At 35.8% G+C, this 14281-nt stretch overlaps 1 protein-coding gene across 3 annotated transcripts; it reads right to left on the reverse strand.

Annotated features, from left to right (window-relative positions):
* Positions 1 to 3258: 3258 nt before the first annotated feature.
* On the reverse strand, positions 3259 to 8567 carry LOC113057869 (solute carrier family 25 member 48-like). 3 transcript variants are annotated; one of them, XM_026225423.1, is made up of 7 exons: positions 8409 to 8567; positions 7831 to 7874; positions 7504 to 7575; positions 6146 to 6398; positions 5721 to 5996; positions 4008 to 4141; positions 3259 to 3726 (listed from the first exon to the last, which is right to left on the reverse strand). In XM_026225423.1, exons 1-7 carry the CDS (start codon positions 8452 to 8454, stop codon positions 3622 to 3624), a joined length of 930 nt encoding a protein of 309 aa, XP_026081208.1. In that variant the 5' UTR covers positions 8455 to 8567; the 3' UTR covers positions 3259 to 3621. The 3 variants fall into 3 exon arrangements, with proteins under 3 accessions (XP_026081208.1, XP_026081210.1, XP_026081209.1); XM_026225425.1 differs by lacking the exon at positions 7831 to 7874 and having other exon boundaries at positions 6146 to 6318; positions 8409 to 8534; XM_026225424.1 differs by lacking the exon at positions 7831 to 7874 and having other exon boundaries at positions 3260 to 3726; positions 8409 to 8566.
* Positions 8568 to 14281: the final 5714 nt, after the last annotated feature.

Consider the following 14281-nt stretch of genomic DNA (forward strand, 5'->3'; position numbering starts at 1 on the left):
GTGAAGTAGTCCATATTCATATACTCAAATAAATGAACAAAGATAAACAAAAATAAATGAAATCTTTGCTGCCTATGGATCCCCCACATCTGAGTCATCTAATCTAAAGATATGAATATTTTTGTAATTGAAAAACTGTTTTTTTTTTAACTGCGTACAGTATTTTTATTTTTCAGAATAGTATAATAGAGTATTACTAGTTTTCAAAGTATTCCCTTTGATATATTAAACTTTACTTTCTCTTTAAGCGTGCACGCAGCTAAAGCCAAATGATGCTGAACATGGATTGATGGATAGAGACATAATATACAAACAGTATATATAATAGCATATAATTTCTGAAGCACCACTAAAAGGTTTTTTGGCAGTATCTTCACAGTTTGATTGACTTGGCTGTTTGGCTTGGGGCTTCTAGCGTTAGTTTTGAATGGAGGCTGTTCAGCTGCCGTGAGGTAGACACAATCAGACTGCTGCTTTAGATGCTGCCCGTGTCCTCAGCTGTTTTCACTTCAGTCTCATCTGTCACTCCACTGGCTGTACATAAAAGCAGGAGACCTTTTGCTGCATCTGTGAGAAATCTGGCACTGTGCTCCAAAGGTCAGGTCATGTTTAAAGCAAGCTGTTTAAATATGATTGATACATGATCTTACACAGTGCTGCGTGGTTTCCAGTTACATGTGATCTGGATTACATAATCAGATTTTACAAATTAAGTACTTGTTAAAATCAGATTACAATGATTACATATTATTCACACGGGGACAGTGAATTATTCATCATCTCCCTAATTATTCTTTTTTTCTCTTTTAATTATCCCTTCTCATAATCATACAATGTGTCACAACATTTAGCTTTTACTGTATTCAGAAATGTAAATACATTTGCAAAAGCATGTTTCTGAAAAAAAAGGCACCTCTCAAGAAATTAGAACATGTATGAAACAAATAAATGCAAGTAAATACTAAACTCCGGTGATGTATTGATGTGAAACACTATATCTTTATCATATCCGGTGACCTTCAGTAACTGTTGAAGTTTGAACAAGAATATCTCAAACCTGGGAGACTTTGGGTGTGTAATATCACTGATGTTTTGAATGCAGGGATTCCAAAACTATTTTGTCAGCCAAAACCATTATAACCACAAGTTAAATATTTCAATAATTTAACAACACATGGCATTTAATAGTCAATTTGACATGCAGGTAAGCAAATACATATATTTTTAGTGTTTAAGTAATAAGTGATGATTATTTTGGTTTTACATTTTTATGATTTATTTAATTATTAACTTTATATACCCTTAACTGTAAACATCCTGCTGGTGGGACACTTAGTGCTCTTTTTTGTTGTGTTTTTCTTTTAGTAATCATCATAAATTATATATCATTTGAAAATCTCAAAATTACATTGTAATACCAAGGAAATATTTTAGAAGTCTCCTCCCCCTTAGTGGGTGGTGTCAAATGTCATATTATTATTATTATACAGTCAAAACTTTTTTTTTTTAAATAGAAGTAATACTAACAGAGAAAAGTATACTTCTGTGACAGAAAATTGCATCAAAATTGCATTTTGGGTGTCACCTGGTGGCTGTCTTTGGTATAATGCCAATTATTATTATTTTTTTTATATCAACTTCAAATTTGAAACATAACTTATTTAGACATTTAACTTTCAGTTTATAGCAATTGGATATAAAAGATTTAATTATGGATTTAAAAAAATACTTTTATATATTTTATGTCAATTAAAATATTTTTAGTACAGTACATTTTCTCTAAAGTAAACGTAAACTTTCCTAACTTGTAAAATAAATATTTTTTTAATTTTTTTTATTGAGACTGCAGTAAATAGACTGCAATTGTCTACTTTAAAAAGAGACCAGTCATAGAACTGTATTCCAAAGCACTGAATCATAAACATTTAAGTTTGGATAATGCACTTTCACGTTCATGTTAAAAAATGGGGGTGACAGTTAACTCAAAACCCCACTGCAGTTCTTGCATTAAGCCCAGTTTGGAAACCCTGCTGTAATTTAGTGTTGAATGCATTTTATGTTGATAATATACTTTAAAAATCAAGGTGATCAGTTTATATTTTATAGCTATATGACTGAGAGCATTTCCCCTGCAGTATCAAACATTTTCAGAGAAAATAATTAGTTTCTGTACCAATGTAGTAATTTTTCCAGCAATACTGGTGAAAGGTTTGGTCTCACGGGTTTGTTTTAGATACAGTGTCACCACCTAGTGGAAACATTTTTCTTTACATTTCCATAATATCGCTATGATTTTCCTGACACAATGAAACAGCGCCACCTAGTGTACCAGAAGCAACATCAAAATATTTCATTTTATACACAGGGGTTAGACAAAATAATGCGAACGCCATTGTGTTATATTTGATTTATCTTTACAATGTATATATTTTCTAGGTTGTATATCAGTGGAGTATGAGTCAAGCCACTTTTATTTGTTTAGCACTTTATACAATACTGATTGTGCCAAAACAGCTTTACAGTGTTAAACCAGATAACAGCATGTCAGTAATGTCAGAAGACAATAACAAAGAGTCATTTTTCCAGCTAAAGTCAGTATGATGAGTTGAACAGTGTTTTGTACAAGAGCCCAGTGAAACGAATGACTTTTCAGACTTCCAAAAAAGGACATGGAGTCTGTTTGGCAGGAGTGTCTGTAACCTTAGCAGACTAAATGTTTGGTGTTTTAAGAACAGCAGTCCTTATAAAGTCCTTAGCATGGAAAAATGAATCAACTGAAAGTGGACAGGGACCATCGAACTCTAAGAATCGTGTCCAAACAACACCGAACTACTGCAGAAAAGTGACAGCAAACCTATTCACATTCAAGCAATGCTAAAATGTGAATTATTTGGTGTCATAAAACCTGAACAGTTTTGAGCACTGAACGTTCAAATGGAGACTATGTGTTCAGGGCAAATGGTAAAACACATTTATAATGAAATATTTCTCAGGTGTTCACATTATTTGCCCCATTATTTACCCTACATTTTCTCTTCTTGACCTGATATTCCCATTTCCATAATAAGCAGATGATAATAGGATGTCGGAGGGTGCATAAAATTGATCTATTTTCATATGGCAGTGTTTTCAAAACTTGCATCTTGAGAGATAGTTCTACAAAAATACTCATTAAAGTTCATCAAGAAAAATACATCAGTATTAGATTGAAATTGATTCATACAAATAAGCACACACTTTACCTCACTGTATCATTTGATTTATTCACACATTTGAATAATATTGCAATAGCAGATAATCTTGTCAAAGCACAGAATCTAATCTAATTTGAAAGAACAGATATACATGTATAATAATAGGACAGGTATATTTGAGCAAAATAGAAATGAGTGTATCATTCACATGCAGATGATGCATAATCATATATTAAAATATCTGAGTAAAACAAAATATTTTCAAAATAGAACCTATTTTTCACTATTTTCTTAATATAAGAAAAATCTAAAAGCTTCCCTGATACTTTTCATCGTATCAACAATGAATTCACATTCATGTCACATGTAAGTCTCAGACATGCCATTAAAATCCCGAATCCCCTAAAATCATTTCTGGAAGTCTGTGTTAGAAACTGCGTAAAAACTGGAGGGAGAGCTCGTAACCGAGAAACATGGTTGCACACATGGGAAATCCTCTGATAGCATTGACAGTAGCTCCACGAAAGAAAACCTGCATTGAACATAGAAAGTAAAGCAAAGAAAAAACAACAAAAGCATCAGAATTACACTCATATTTCACAAACTCTGAATCAGTATATTAATGTTGTTTTTAATGTACGCCAGGCCTTTAAAAGCTTTCTTTCACTGTGTCTGTGACCTATTTTATAACACCGAAACATGTTTGACCATGAAATTGTTTCAACTTGTTACTTCAACTTGTTTAGTAGCTGGTGCACAGCAACTTTCTTTTACACCCTGCCGGTTTTTAAACTACATCCATCAGGAACTTACATGTATTCCCTCTGTCTTGTAACTTTGCACGATGCAGTGCAGAATGCCCTTGTACTTCCTGTGCTGCACGGCATCTGCCTGCAACCGGCTTTTCACCACGTCTGTTGGTGTGGCGGTGACCCATGAGATGGATCCTGTGAAACAACAGCATAACCACAAGTGAAATCTCACGTGAAGTATTCTGTGTCCTTAAAATCCCAGTAGAGCCTTATTTAGACTAATCCAGGCCTCTCCCGTCAGACATCAATAGGAGGGAAACTTTTTACAGAAAGTACATTGAGAAATTTCTAGACGATCCATCTTCCCACAATCCTAAACCAAATGCACTCTTGTTAATCGGTGCACGACTGCTAAGAAGCAGTTTGGTGTCATACAGAGTCTGAAATAGCTTTAAAAAACAATTCATCACGTGCACAAACAGACTGAAAAACACTACAAGTGCATCTGGTGTTTCTTTAGGTGAGCATCACATTCAGGAAGGAAAAAACAGCTTCTGTTCACCCAGTGAACAAACTATGTATGCATGCTGCAGTTGAAAGTTTTAATGCATTAGACTGCATTCTGAAATGAGATATGACCACATTGTATGACTACATGTCTACATGCATCTTATTGGGAAGGCAATCCTATAATGCATTAAGACAAGCATAGAAAAAGAAATAGCAATAGTTCACGCAAAAATGAAAATGCGCTAGAACACTTACCCTCAAGGCATCAAAAATGAAGATGAGTTTGTCTCTTCATCAGAGCAGGTTTGGATTAATTGATGGACTGGAGTGGTGTGGATTAATTGTGGATTATAGTGATTTTTTATCAGCTGTTTGGACGGCTCCCATTCACTGCAGAGGAGACACTGGTCAATGCTACATTTCTCCAAATTTGTTTTGATGAAGAAACAAACTCATCTTGGATTCCCTGAGAATGAGTGCATTTTCAGCAAATGTTCATGTTTGGCTGAACTATTCCTTGAAGGTGAGAAATGCTGATTAAACATATAATCAATTTAATACAGAATGCAATCAATTTAAAATTGTACTATTTTTGTTAGCTTAGCAACAGGCTAACATAACACTCTAATAAACACAAGCCTGTGCATTTATCTTGGTTTTTATTTGGATCCCCATTAGCTATGCCCAAGAGCACTGCTAGTCCTGAGGTCCACACAACACTTCAGATCCATACATTATTACATACTGTACTCAAAAACATGAAAAACACTTCAAATCCATACATTATCACATACACAAAAACATGAAATACTACTAATAAATCAGAGCCCTTTTCAAAAACAACACTTTACACATTTCAAAATATACCAAACACTCCTCATTGCTCATTTAACTCATTTCAATGCATAACCTCCTATAAATAAGATCTTTTATCTGCCTTTTAAAATGTAATTTCGTTGTTATTTTAATTAAAGGCAATGGTGAGGAATTCCATGTTTTCATTTCCCCTATATACTATTGTTCGTTTAAGGAAATTAGTGCTTGCTAAAAATCTTCCGTCTGACTGTCTAGTCATCATTGCTCAAATAAATGTGTAAAAATGCATCATCACTCAGATAAATATTAACAATGCATGATGATGTGGTCTTACCGTTATTATCTGTGCTTATTCTCATTTGCAAGTGTATTTAATCAGTCACTTATTAGATTCCATTAGAAGTCAGCTGTCTGTGTAATTTCGTAATACAGCCCAAATCTCATTTACCTGCTAAACCTCCTGCTAGACAAATACAGCAGGGATGGGGTGAGGCATTGGCATCAGGATTCATCCAGTTACAGAATAACGTATATGGTATGAAGTACAGGGTGTAACCAGGTACATCCCGTAATATCATGGCTCCCGCGCCTCTGTAGAGCCCCTGAATTCCCTCGTTCTGCAGGATGGTACTAATGCAGTGCAGTGGCCCTCTGTACAATGACTGGGACTGAATTCCCATTGACCGCAGAGGGACACTCCCATTCCCAGCAAGGTTAAAGTTCTCTGGAAACACACAAAACAGTTCATGAGGAATACTGTGTGCAAAAGTCATTATTTCCCTGGAAATGTTTGTCTTTGAGAAGGACTCTGACTCCATGAATAGGTGCAAGGTGCTAAAATGTTTTATAGCCTGTAGCTTAAGACTAGCTTACCTGCAAGAACAGGTTGGGTTTGCATCTGTAGTCTAATTTTGACGAGGTCAACAGGGGCACCCACCCCCACTGAAACCAGACCAGTCAACATGCTCGCTACAGTCAAGTCAAGCATGCTGCATGGATGTCTGCCGTCACCGTATCGATATCTGCTAATGAGGCGCTGCGTGTTGCTGAAGAAGCCAAACACCAAAGAGTTATAGAGAGTGATGCTGGCCAATGGAAAAGACAGACCTTTGAAAAAGCCTGTAACCTGACACAACACAAAAGAGAAATGGATTATGTTCTTTTGCTTCCAGGAAAGATAATATCTGTTTACATCTAAAAAATGGGGTCATTCTTGATATGCAGCCCTGTGATGAAGATATAACCTGCTCATTGAGTCTGGGAGTGAGAGGGATCACTTTTTCAAAGTATTGCTAAATTTTGTCCCATGCCCTTTAAATTTAATTGGAGGCTTTTGTCAATTGTATATATCTTGATATATTATATAATTATATTACATATAATTCCTAAAAATGGAATTGACATTATAATTATTTCTGAGTTCTGAACTATTATTTTACATTTAAAAAAAATGGCAGTTTATGAGAAAATATTCCAGATGTTTACTTACCATTTATTTCTTCCAGCTAAAATGTTTTCTGGTTGTACTAATTGCTTTGGTCACACTTTATTTTAAGGTTAAATTCTCACTATTAACTATGACTTTTACCTCACTAAACTTATTTGCTGCTTTCTAATAGATAGGAAGGTAGTTGTTAAGTTTAGGTATGGGGTAAGGGATCTAAAATATAGTCATGCAGAACAAGGCATTAATATGTGCTTTACTAATTAACAGCCAATATGCCAATGCTAATAAGTAACTATTTAATAGTAAGATTTGGATCCTAAACTAAAGTGTTACCATTGCTTTTGTGTCTTTAATATTGTTTTCTATCCTTTTGGTGTATTGTGGAATATTCTTTTTCAAAAGACAGGTCCTTAATGACATCAGCCTCCAGGAAGTGACATCATCTTTGGCAGAAATTTATATGATAATAACAAAATTTCAAACGATGAAAAAACTCAAAAGACTAATCAAAATGAATAATCCTCATATAAGCAAAGTTTAGATTTTTATATTCGTCTAGCTGGATCCATCCTCATCCTAATAGCCATGTTTTCATTGTGTAAATAAGTTGTCATATACATTTCATAAAGTTTAAATATCTGAAAATAAATGGAGATCTCTAAATGTACAGCACAACAAGAACGGCTCAACAAATACAAGGCTCTGTGGACTTTTGGAGAAGTTATTATACAATAATTGTGAAAAATATTTGCCAATCATTTTTTAACTCAATTATGAAACTTACATTTTCCTTTTTGTAGATTGATATGATACAGTGGAGAGTGTTCCTGTATCCTTTGCCAGCTTGTAAACGAGTCTGTAAAAGAGTACAAAGGATTTTTTTTTTCTTTTTTTGTATCATAGCCTGGACTGACACCTCATTCCTCCTAATCAATACATTTCATAACGTTAGGAAAAAAATAAGTAACTTAGAAACTAATACTGACTACCTTTAGAATGCAAATAAGTATATAATATGAACTACATAATTGTATAATGTTTTAATATATAATAAATACATAATATAAGATTTGTACAAAATGAATCACAAAACAAGGATTTGTCTGGAAACCTTGACTGTGTCAAGCGGATGTCCTACAATCACACTGGACGCTCCTGTAACAAAAACAGTTGTATAAGTTAAATAAATATGTTGCAACAAAGGCAATAGTGATATATTCTGCATATTCTGCAGGGTTAGGAGGCTCTTCTTGCAAAACAGAGTGTCCATTTTATGAATAAGTTACATTGTTATGAACATTTCATGGTGGGTGCACATGCACATTAGGGCTTTACAAAATAAATGTTTCCTTTCAATGGAGTAGCTACACAAGGTTTCCACCAAACCAAGTTTATGGCCGAAGAAACCAGTTCTCAGAATTGTAACGTTTTACAGACATGGTTTTGACGAACACGTGACACAAAATTAGTTAAAAATAGACACAGATGTATATTACATAGCAGCATAAATAGTTTAAAGAAGTATTCACTGAAACTAACCACACTGGGGTTTAGACGCGACGATAACTAGTTCGAGAAACAAGATAAACCAAATATAACGCAATATTGCTCTGCGAAAATGCACGTTTTGGTGAGTTGTTGAACACTTAGGAAACTTTTTACAGGACATGCAAAACAAATAAAACTCACCTCCAATCCATCCTGCCAAGAAATCATCCAAATGAAAGACTGCCATTGTGCATCAGGGTGAATTTACGCCGGAGAATTTGGTCATTGATGCGGTTTGAGTGTTGACGCTAAACATCCGTCAGCTTCATTTAACAGTTCGTCAGATCAATAAAAGCAGAAGTGGTGACTTCAGCCTCATATTTAAATCGCTGAAGGGGGAGTATATGGGGGCGTTGCAGATACACGAAAACAGATTTGTCCACCAACAAACATAATTAGCTGATTAAAAGGATATGCTGCGTCCATATTTCTCACTGGTGTGTAATGTAACGGGTAAAGTGTAGGATTCTTGATCACGTGACTCTTAACGTGGCTGCTGGGTTTCTCTTTATGTTGAGGAATGCCTGGAATGTGTCCATGACTCACATCGGATTGAACCATATAGGCTATCAATGTTTTATTCACAAACGACAAAGATTCTCTCGTAAATAATGTTTAGATTATTGCTAAATGATGATGTTGACTGTCCATTATCCATATGCTATGAAACGTGTAGGCTGGGATGTAAACAAACGCTGTGTAAATATGCTTCAGTGGAAAGCTAGCCTACTAGCTGGTAACTGATGTTTTGCAAACGTTTTATATATGGACATAACTATAAGCATAAGAGTTATCAGGACTGCCACACTGATAAATACATGAATAAAAAACCCCACTCCTAAAAACTGACTTAAATCAAAATGGTTTCAAATGTACAACTTGCAGTGAGTTCAATAATCGTTTTCCACTCACTTTCAATTTCATTTCAGATTTTGAATGAAACTCTTAAAGGGTTAGTTCACCCGAGAATGAAACTTCGTCCATGTACTCACTCTCGAAGCATCCTAGGTGTATATGAGTTTCTTCTTTCAGAATAATCCAATATATATTATAGTTATATATATCCAAGCCTTTCAATGGGTAGCGGGTGTTTGCTGTCAACAGTTCAGAAGACGTGAAATATAGTGTGTGCATCTGTAATAAAATGTCTGCTCTGGGGGGTGAATAAAGGCCCCCTGTAAGTGTTTATTACATTTGAAATCTGGATATTTATCTTACAAAACGGCATGGATTCACTACAGGCTGCCTTTGTTCACTTCCCGGAGCTATGTGAGGGACGTTTTATTACAGATGTGCGCACTTTATTTCACGTCTTCTGAACTGTTGACAACAAACACCCGCTTACCTCCATTGAAAGGTTTGGAAGAGGAAGGACAGAGTTTTATATAACTTTGATTGGATTAATCTGAAAAAGAAAAGTCACATACACCTATGCTTCGAGGGTGAGTAGAAGATGGACGAATATTAATTACTAACCCTATAAGGTCATGGAATTAAGTAGTCAATAAAAATGACAGAAATTATTGTGACTGTGATTATTGCAGACTGATATTATTTAGATAATATATTAATCTGCACATTCAAATGGTATTGACTAACCTGAAACAATCAAATTGGAAACATGTTTCCATCATTGTGAAATTTACTAATGATACTACACACACCCTCAAAAACATGTTGCCAGATTTTATGAGACTCAGGCAGCAATTGAACCCAATGACATATGGGCCTACTGTCCTGCAAACTCTTTTTACACTTAAAAAAATCATCTAAAAACATCGAAATAAACTTGTTTTATTCAAGTAACAAATATAATTTTATACTACTGAATTAACCTATAAATAATATTCATAATACACCGCTTAATCAACCTATACATACCTAGAGTATACACAATGTGTACATTATGTGCTTTAAAAACAATCAAGAAACTGATTTCTAAAGGAGACAGGAGTGATAGGATCAACATTATCTGGTCTTTAATAAAGTTTCTGATTGAATGTTTTTCTGAAACGTCTAAGTCAGACATTCGTCTAATGTTGTGAAATGTTACTACTTGTTTCAGAACATTCAGAGAACATTTAAAAGTAGCATTCACGTAATGTTTGTAAAATGGTAAAATTGAATGTTTCCTTAATGTTCATACATAACCAAGAAAAAAAGGACATTTTGAACATGCAGAGAACTGTAGGATAAACAAGTACTGTGGGATTTAAAGAGAAAATCAGTTAAGAGCAAACACATGTAAAGAGAGAGAGAGAGAGAGAGAGCGAGAGAGAGAGAGAGAGAGAGAGAGAGAGAGAGAGAGAGAGAGAGAGCTTTAAGGTAACATTGGCAGGTTACCACTTTTTACAACGTTAATATGACAAATGACAATTGTTCAAATCTTACCCTATAATACACTACACAACAAACAAAATTAAAGCTGCAAGCAGCGATGAACGGGCCCTCGCACCCGGGCTCACCGGCAGCGAGTGGCTTTAGTTAATAGGTGAACGGTGAGAAATATGCGTTTAAACTCATAAATATAAGTAGAATATATCAATGTTTATTCCATATATGTGCCAATCTTCCTGTTGCCAGCAGGTGGCGCTATCATTATAATGGAATATTGGCCTTCAGATGTGTTCAGGGCAGGACTTTTATCGAACATGTGAGGTTTGGGGAGGATTGGACACTTTATGCCTGCGTTACAACAACATCCTATTTCATGGCGAAACAATGAAATTTGTCAGGCCGCCATGGACACGCCCTTTAACGAAACCTCAAGATCTTCGCAATTTAAGATCGCAAAAGGCTTTAGATTACACTGACCAAGTTTGGTGTTGATCTGAATAAATATCTAGGAGGAGTTCGTTAAAGTACAACCCCTGAAAATGGCCAAAACAACACTAATTTTGCAGAGAAAATTCCAAATAACTGACTTCCTGTTGGGATTCGGACTTCGTACCAAGAGACTTTTTCGTAGATATTGGTGTGTTACATGTGTGTACCGATTCTTGTACATGTACGTGAAACATAGCTCAAGGCGCACTCCGTTTAAAGTGTATACGCACTCCGTTGAAAGTGTATAGGTGGCGCTATTGAGCCATTTTGCCACACTCGATGGAATATTGGCCTTCAGATCTGTTCAGGCCAGGACCCTTATCACACAAGTGAAGTTTGGGCAAGATCGGACATTTTATGCCTGAGTTATAACATCTTTTATTCCCATGGCGAGACATTGAACTTCATCACGGCGCCATGGACACACCTTTTAACAAAAACTCAAGATATTCACAACTAAACATCACACAAGTCTTTAGATTAGACTGACCACAAAAAAGACATTGATTTCATAAAATTTCTAGGAGTAGTTTGTCGCAGTGTAAAATATGTAACTTCCTGTTGCCAATAGGTGGCGCTATGACTATAACTGAATATTGGCATGTAGATCTGTTCAGGTCAAGAGTCTTATCCAACATGTGAAGTTTGGGGCAGATTGGACATTGTATGTCTGAGTTACAGCAACTTCCTTTTTCATGGCGAAACATCGAAATTTTTCAGGCCGCCATGGACCCGCCCTTTAACGAAACCTCAAGTCCTTCGCAATTTATTATCGCAAAGGGCTTTAGATTACACTGACCAAGTTTGATGTTGATCTGAATAAATCTCTAGGAGGAGTTCGTTAAAGTACAACCCCTGAAAATGGCAAAAACAACAGCAATTTTGAAGGGAAAATTCAAAATAACCGACTTCCTGTTGGGATCCGGATTTCGTACCAAGAGACTTTGTTGTAGGTATTGGAGTGTTACATGTGTGTACCAATTTTTGTACATGTACGTGAAACATAGCTCGAGGCGCACTCCGTTGAAAGTGTATAGGTGGCGCTATAGAGCCATTCTGCCACACCCGGTGGAATATTGGCCTGAAGATCTGTTCAGGCCAGGACTCTTATCACACATGTGAAGTTTGGGGAAGATCGGACATCTTATGCCTGAGTTATAACATCTTTTATTCACATGGCGAGACATCGAACTTCGTCGCGGCGCCATGAACAAGCCTTTTAACGAAAACTCAAGATCTTCACAACTGAACATCGCACAGGCCTTTAGATTAGACTGACCACAAAAAAGACATTGATGTCATAAAATTTCTAGGAGTAGTTCGTCGCAGCATAAAATATGTCACTTCCTGTTGCCAATAGGTGGCGCTATGACTATAACTGAATATGGGCATGTCAATCTGTTCAGGTTCGGGGTCTCATCAAACATGTGAAGTTTGGGGCAGATTGGACATTGTATGTGTGAGTCATAGCAACTTCATTTTTTATGGCGAATCATCGAAATTCGCCAGGCCGCCACGGACACGCCCTTCAACGAAAAGTCAGGATCTTCGCAATTTAACATCGCAAAGGCCTTTAGATTAGGCATACCAAATTTGGTGTTGATTTGAAGAACTCTCTAGGAGGAGTTCGTTAAAATACAACACATGGAAATGACCAAAATTACACAAAATATGCTCATAATATTAAAAATAACCGACTTCCTGTTGGGTTTAGAATTTCGCTCCAAGAGTCTTTTTTGTAGGTATTGGTGTGTTACATATGTGTGCCAATTTTCGTGCATGTACGTGAAACATAGCTGGAAGGCTGTTGATTTTCTTGGTATAGGTGGCGCTGTCGAGCCATTTTGCCACACCCTCTTCTGAATCCTATATCAGACGAAAATTTTCACCAGGTTTGACGAGTGTGCAAAGTTTCATGACTTTTTGAGCATGTTAAAGCCCTCAAAAATGCGATTCATTCGGGAGAAGAAGAAGAAGAAGAATAATAAATATAGCTGCAAGCAGCGATGGCGGGCTCAAGCCACCAATGCCATCGCCACCCCGGTGGCATCAGGTAAACTGTGCCCAGCGGGCACATGCATTCACAATATCCCTCTGGCAGTGAGGTTTTAAAGGATATGGCAGTTAAAGGGTTAATCCGAATCATCAAGACTTTAAAATCACATTCACAGAACAATATATATAACTTTAGTGACACTTTACAATAATATTTCATTTCTAAACATTATGTTAACATGAACAATATTTATATAGCATTCATTCATGTCAGTTAATATTCCAAACTTAAACATTAAAACATTGTTTTATTGTGATTTTTTTCCAAGCACATTTTACCAATTCCAAACCATATCAATCTTAATAACTACCATTATTTTTTATTTAATCATTTATGAGTGCTATACAATAGTCCAGGAAAGCTGGAAGAGAAAAACTCCTTATATTCATGTGTGCAGAATTATTGGGCATGTTTTCTTTTACAGATGAAATGCGCTAAAAAAAGAGTTTTAACTCTGTAAAGCCTGTGAGAAATATCAAACACAAATGCAATACAGAAATTGATAAGTTAAGACTTGGCCATTGTACAAAAAATGCTGACTGGGTCATGAGGTCAGAAAAGAAGAAGAAAAAAACAGGTCAAGAAGAACTGACAAAAAGAATTGCAAAATAATTAGGAATTAATGTGAAGATTAATTTTTAGTCAATTCTGCAAGACAGACTTTCAGGAAAGGAGGTGGAATAAAAAAGAGCTCCTAAATCTTAATCCCGGATTCTGAAAGATATATTCCTCAAACCATCGGACAAGAGGAGGTGGTGCTGGTCCTTCACGAGTCACTCTAATCTGTTCATAAAGCCTATATATAAAGTCTTAATATATAGTATTTCACAATACTTCATGGTATTCTAATTAAATCATTTTTTGAATCTTAGATCTCTCAGAACCTGACACAGAGTAATTCTGGAGACTCCAGGAAAGTGGCAGTTCTGTAAAATGTTGGCGCTGGAGACTAAATGCTCCCTGATAGTTTCACACCTAATTCACTCACACACACACACACACACATTACCCACAGTGACAGAGGGACAGAGTTACATCAGATGTTTGATAGTTTTTTAATTTTCTATCATCCATATAGTGTTGTATAGTCATGAAACTATGCATATTTCCTCAGAATGACTTGTCTTCTATG

Source organism: Carassius auratus, chromosome 39 (genome assembly GCF_003368295.1).
Source record: "Carassius auratus strain Wakin chromosome 39, ASM336829v1, whole genome shotgun sequence".
Taxonomy (NCBI): domain Eukaryota; kingdom Metazoa; phylum Chordata; class Actinopteri; order Cypriniformes; family Cyprinidae; genus Carassius; species Carassius auratus.